This window comes from Choloepus didactylus, chromosome 18, assembly GCF_015220235.1.
Source record: "Choloepus didactylus isolate mChoDid1 chromosome 18, mChoDid1.pri, whole genome shotgun sequence".
Taxonomy (NCBI): Eukaryota; Metazoa; Chordata; class Mammalia; order Pilosa; family Megalonychidae; genus Choloepus; species Choloepus didactylus.
Window position 1 is genome coordinate 37322663 of NC_051324.1, and position 6000 is coordinate 37328662.

Sequence of the window (6000 nt, forward strand, 5' to 3'; positions counted from 1 at the left end):
TTTCAGAATAGAAGACATAAACTTTTGCAAATATTCACTGAAAATAGTGAAATTTATGCCAAAAAATAATAGCCTAATCATTTAACCATTAAAAACTCTATCTCTCAGTGCTATTCCCACCCTATCCACAGTAAAATTTTCAGACACTATTAGAAATACACATTGTGACATGGGTAGCTTTAGAAGGAAACAACTCCTGAAATCAGCTTTCAGGACATATACCAGTCATCTTAAATGGGATGACTAGTACCCACCCAACCTCATGAAAATAAACATATGCAGTTGATAACACTTATTGAAAGGGAATATAAGCATCTTATGAAAAGAACTCATGTTTTTAAAAAATTTCTAAAGAAATAAAATATTTTCTGTACATACTGAAACTAACAGTTAAACCAAAAGCCATTTAACTTTATAAGTAACTGAAAGGACAAGAACTTGAATACAAATTACTTTTATTATGCTGCAAAAACATATATAATTTGCTAACTTACCCTCTCCCATGTGTGTTCCTGCTATAAGATGAAGGTGCTGAATGCAAGCAGTAGCAAGGTCTACCACTCTATCAACCATAAAACTTCCCTCTGTATCAATAAAAACTGCTTCACCTGCCACTCCTCCAAAACATTCTGGTATCTGTACATCTACTGCCAATTGCATACTGTCAAGAGAAAGAAGTCAAATGATCAAATCATTATCATAATCATCTAAGGGAAGTATTTTTCAAACTCCAAATCATGACTGGTTAGGAACCACTAAATGTTTTATAAATTCAAATACACCTTTGGTATTAAAAAAGAAAAAAAGGAACTCCTGTTTATAACTCATTTCTAAAGAATTGGGAAAGATACAGAAAATCATCATTTCATTAATTTAGAATGAATTTAAAAAGTCAAAAAATAAACAAACCCATAAGAGTGCATTATAAGGAAAAATAAGAAAGTGGTTTTCAAAAATGTCAGAAATAGTTGTTAACTTTGGGGGGTAGGCAGAGGGTTATGATTGGGCACAGTTCATGAGGGGCTTTTGAGGATGTCATAAAATCTTTCCTGAGGTGGGCTGTGTTACACGGGTGTTTGCGTTACAGTTCTTCACTAAACTGTCCACGTTTTATGTACTTTCTTTCTAGCATATACATTTTACAACTTAAAAAAAGAGAAAAAATATTAGTATACACTAGGAACTACTGAGAGAAATTAAGATGATCTGAAAAATCTTGTTAATCTCTTAAGAAATCATGAATGATGGCATAAATTCCACGCTGAAAGAATGTTGATTAAAGTTCATTCGTGATAGCTGATAGGGCATAGCATTTCAGGTGTTCTTCAACTTTCAGTAAATTAGTAATTCCCCACAATTCACACTGACAACCTAAATCAATTTTTCCAAAACCAAATTAAAATTTTGTCTTCAAACACAGCTAAAAATATTTTTAAGCTATTATATAGTGGAGATGCCTGCCTGCCTGGCCAGCCAGTCACTACAGCTGGATAAATGGAATGGCTATCCCTGAGAAGTGTTAAGTGTGAACTGTGCAAGGAGAGGAAAGAGAAGAGGTACTATTTTGTAGGTAGGTACTTTTTAGTTCTATCTTGCCACATGGAAGCATCTATATGCCTCCTGCAATCCCTGCTAAAGAGATGCTGATAAGGCCTCGGCCCTGAAGGGGATCTAGTTTGATCTCTTACAAAGGACAGCTGTCTAGGATGGCTGTCACCCAGATAGGCTCAGCCCTTCTCTTCCATTTTTGTATTCCTCATTCTCTAAGGAAGTAGGCAATGGAAAGCAGCCAGTGATGTGATGAGGAAAGAAAAAGAGAGCCCATCCTAAAGCAAAAAAGAAACACTTTTTCCCCTCAACCCTTGCTTCAAGTATCTTAAGGGGTTTGGACTAGAAGATTTAAGGTTTGCTGACTAACTGAATAAGAAACCCAGACCCTGAAAACAGGTCAAGTGTTACAGTCCACAGAAAAAGGGGTGATTTGACTTCACTTCCCTACTTCCCAAAGCAACAGGGAGATGGCTGACTCTAGATGGCACTAGATATTATATGAATCAATTGTTGCCTGCATTAGGGGGAAGCCATGACTATAAGACCACGATTAAGCACTTTTTAATGGTTTTTAGGCCTCTGGGAATGGAACCCTCTCTTTTAATATGTAAATCTACTTTTAGACATTTCACTTTCAAATATATTTTCAGGAATGAATTATGTAATAAAGCAGAAGACTTTATGCTAATGACCACACAATAAGATTGTAAGAGAAACTTTTTTGATATCAAAATAATTTTATCTATTGATCAAGAAGGGGTACTGAAATAATGGGCCAATGGGAAACTGAGCTTTGTTTGACATATATACACACAAAATAGAGAGAACATACATGCCTTTTTTGGTCTCCTGACTGCAGACCCACAGACAATACTCTATTACTAACATAAAATGTTATTAAGCCCACCCTTAAGAGAGGAACATTTTATTTTACCATAATTGTGTTTTTCCAATACCAGGTGTACCACAGATTTCTGTTGTTTTGGTTAAGGGTACTCCACCCCCAAGAATATTATCTAGTGCTGAACAGAAGGTAATTATGAAGCCCTGGGTATGCTCCTGCTCAAGAAGTTCCAGTGCTGTACACTTCTTGCCTGACTCAGATGTACCAGCATGTCTTGGTATATTTAAGAGACATTCCCGTCTTATAATCTGTAGAGTTTCTAAGGCTTCCTCTTTAGATATCCCAGCTTCTGAAAGTAACATAAGAAAAAAAAATTATTTTAGATTTAAAACAGTCTAGCACTCTGATGGGTTATCTTTACCAATATTAATTTTTAGGTAATGAGAGATGTCAAGAGTAGAGAAACATAGAAATGTAACATTCCTTTAACTATTTTTTAAGTTAATAAATGCATTTGTCTGCTTTCTTAGTCTTTACTTACTTAAAAGATTTATCTATTATCTCAGATTAAGAATTCACCAAAGCAGTCCTGAGTACTTACAAGAAAGTATCTCAAGAAGCAGAAATAAAAATATAATAGCAGTACTTGTACTCTTCCTTTTGGTCCTATGAAGCCATAATTATCTTGCTCTCATACTGTACAAAATTTAGTTGTTAGAAGAGAATGAAAATGGCTTCTTTAACCTAAAACAAGGTACAACTTTAAGATGTTAAGTATTTGTGCATGCATGCATTATTCATAATCAAATCTTTTCATGGAAACGCTGTGTGAAAAATTCCCATTCTCTCTCCAATTGTTTAATGAGAACAATTATTCTACATACAAATACATAAAATGCACTTAAGCTTCTTCAATTAGACAATTTCATTCCTATCTGACAATAAGTGCCTGAGAAGAAAAAAAATGGCAATAACAAAATAAGCTGCTAGGGAAAGAAATAATGGTGAGGGTGATATCATGTATTAGTTTGAAAAGTATCCTTGATTTGATAAGGATATGGACTATGAATTCGATGCTTACAAAAGACAATGACGGCAATATGCATGAAAAGCGTATGTAATTCAAGAGCCTGGGCACTGGAGTCAGATTACTTGTGTTTGTAATTTCTGGCTGCACTTACTGTGTGACTCTGGGCAAGTTACTTAACTTCTGAGCCTCAGATTTTTTTCTCCTTTATTATAAAATGGTACTGAGATAATGCTACTAAAAAAGCTTGGAAGAATGTCCACGACATCCAAAATGATCAATAACTGTCAGCTACTGTTATTATGCGGTGTCTCTCATTTCTTTTTTTGAAAACCAACTTGTTGAAAGAACAAGAGCCCATCAAACTTTGGAGGGACACAGTCTGTCGGTTTAAGACTTAAAAAGGATTAACGTTTAAGATTCTTGACTTGAAACCTCCTTATCTTCCATTCTTAAGGGCAATGACTTAAAATTTTTTTTCTATCTTCTTCACTGAAGAAGACACCGGACATTCCGTAGTGTCCAGCTAGACTGCCAGCTGCGAACTTCACAGTTGTTTCCACCAACATATAACATATAGTGTTCTAGAACTAATATGAAGTTTTTGTGTGTGTGTGTGTTTTAGTGAATTATATAAGAGCTGTGTCTTCTTTCTACTGCTTTCAACAGGTTAAAAACAGCATCCCTTTCTCACTCTTCAGAGTCTCTAGTCCTACCACGAATCCTGTATATCTCAAACGGAATCCCCACCCCCTTGGATCTTGAGAATGAGAAAATCAGACAGCTTGCCTGGGTTCCAATCCTGGCTCCACTGTTTCCTAGCCCAGTTATTAAGAACAGATTACTTAACCTCCGCAAACATCAGTTCCCTCATCTATATATTCGGCTTAACAATCCACTAAAGAATGTAATAAGCATAAATGCGCTCATCCTCAGAGAATGCAGCAGGCACTGTCACACAGAAAAGAATTTATAAGTGTTTTCACGATCACAGTCCTTCTGACTATTCAGATAATTTTAAAACAGAGTCAAGGAGCCGTTTCACGTTTCAAACGCAGCAGAATCCGGCGGACAAGGCTGAAACCTGAAAGCGGCAGACGGCAGCGCCGACGGCGGCCAGTATGACTCGCGGCCATCGGGAGTCGTTACCTTTGCTGAGCTCGGAAGGTTTCACCTCCAGGAGTTCCTCGGCGGTTTGGAAACCCGCAGAGACTAGTTTTACCCTCACCGCTGAGGACAGCGGGAAACTCCCCAATTCACGCTGCATCTCAAAGCGGAACACTCGTTCGCACTCCCAGGCTGCCGAACTCTACGCGTTAGCGCCCGGCCAGCGCCGTATGACGTCAGACGTGAACCGGAAGGGGCAAGGCCTGACCGCACGCGGCCTTGTGTTTTGTTGCTCCGCTATTGTTTGCTAAATATTCACCCGAGCACCGTTTCCGTCGTGAATCCGTACACTGCCCTTTAGGGTACCCCTATCAGACATACATTCTGACAGTAAGGAAATAGATGGAGACCATAGAACGGAAAGTTAGGCACTGTGGATCCTACACACTACATTTTCTCACCTCTGCACTGGTCTGTTGGGTGGAAGCTCCTGGGTTGTTAATGAAAATAACTCCCCCAGTTGTGATAATGCGCGCACACTAGCCAGTTAGCAGTTTTTGTTTGTTTTTGTTTTTGTTTTGGTGTATAAAGACCAGGAAACAATTACGTAAGGCTGAAACTGCGTTCACATTATAGGGTTGCAGTCTCTCAGCTCTTCTCGCCCGCCGTTCCTCTCGCCTGCCGTCCTCCTTTCCCGCCCTCGCGAGGGATTGTGGGCCAGTTCTCAACGGTTACCAACAACCGCTATGCTGTAGATCCCTGCGCCCATGCACGCAGCTTCACGATTTGAGTCTGAAGGTGAAGGTATCTCGGACAGTTAGTTGTTCGCGGACTGCCTAGCTTAAGAAGTAGCTGGAAAAGTAAGCAAGTAAAGCCCCCTTTAGTGAGCTGGGCCTGGGCGCCACCCGTCCTGAAGGGAGTAGTTGGGATATGCAAAGCCCATGTTCTGGTACAGAGTTGGGAAGGGGCATGTTCGAGCGTGGAGGGTGACCACTTCTAAGGTAGAGAATTTTGAGGGGAATTTGGAAGGCGGTTTAAAAGGTGACTTACGATCTTCCCTTCCGTGGGTTAGGTTAGGAGAGTGTGATTTATTTACTGGTGGCAGGGAACTCATTCCCTAGGTATTGGCGGCCTTGATTTTTCTTCTTAGCACATAGGAACTCCCCAAATATTGCCAACCAAGAACCTTTGGGTTCATAAGGTTTAAGGTGCACTTTGGCAAATCCCACACCTTTTAAACGCTGACTTCCATGCCAGGAAGATAAAGATATGAAAGCTCAGCACAGTTTTCTTGACAAAATGCAAATCTAGTACTCTTTTTACTTACCTGAGTTAACCTTTTAAAATTGTGAGCCCCTCCTGGGGGGGGGGCGGGGATGCAAGAAGTGTTTGTACTCCATCTGATAGGGCAGGGAACGTCTGTCGTACTGGTCAAAGTATGGCTTGTTTGCCATGCAGTATACTGCTTAAC

General features: G+C 39.4%; 1 protein-coding gene across 6 annotated transcripts in view; it reads right to left on the reverse strand.

Annotated features, from left to right (window-relative positions):
- RAD51C (RAD51 paralog C) overlaps nt 1-4736 on the reverse strand; it is a 39142-nt gene extending 34406 nt beyond the window's left edge. For all 6 annotated transcript variants that reach the window (XR_005212762.1, XM_037809839.1, XM_037809843.1 and 3 more), the window contains exons 1-3: nt 4572-4736; nt 2486-2744; nt 495-661 (exon numbers count right to left, since the gene is read on the reverse strand). Coding sequence is in view for 5 of the 6 variants with exons in the window: in XM_037809839.1 (XP_037665767.1) it covers nt 495-661; nt 2486-2744; nt 4572-4689 (544 nt within the window). In the remaining variant the exon portion in view is untranslated. The remainder of the gene's footprint in view (nt 1-494; nt 662-2485; nt 2745-4571) is intronic.
- Nucleotides 4737-6000: the final 1264 nt, after the last annotated feature.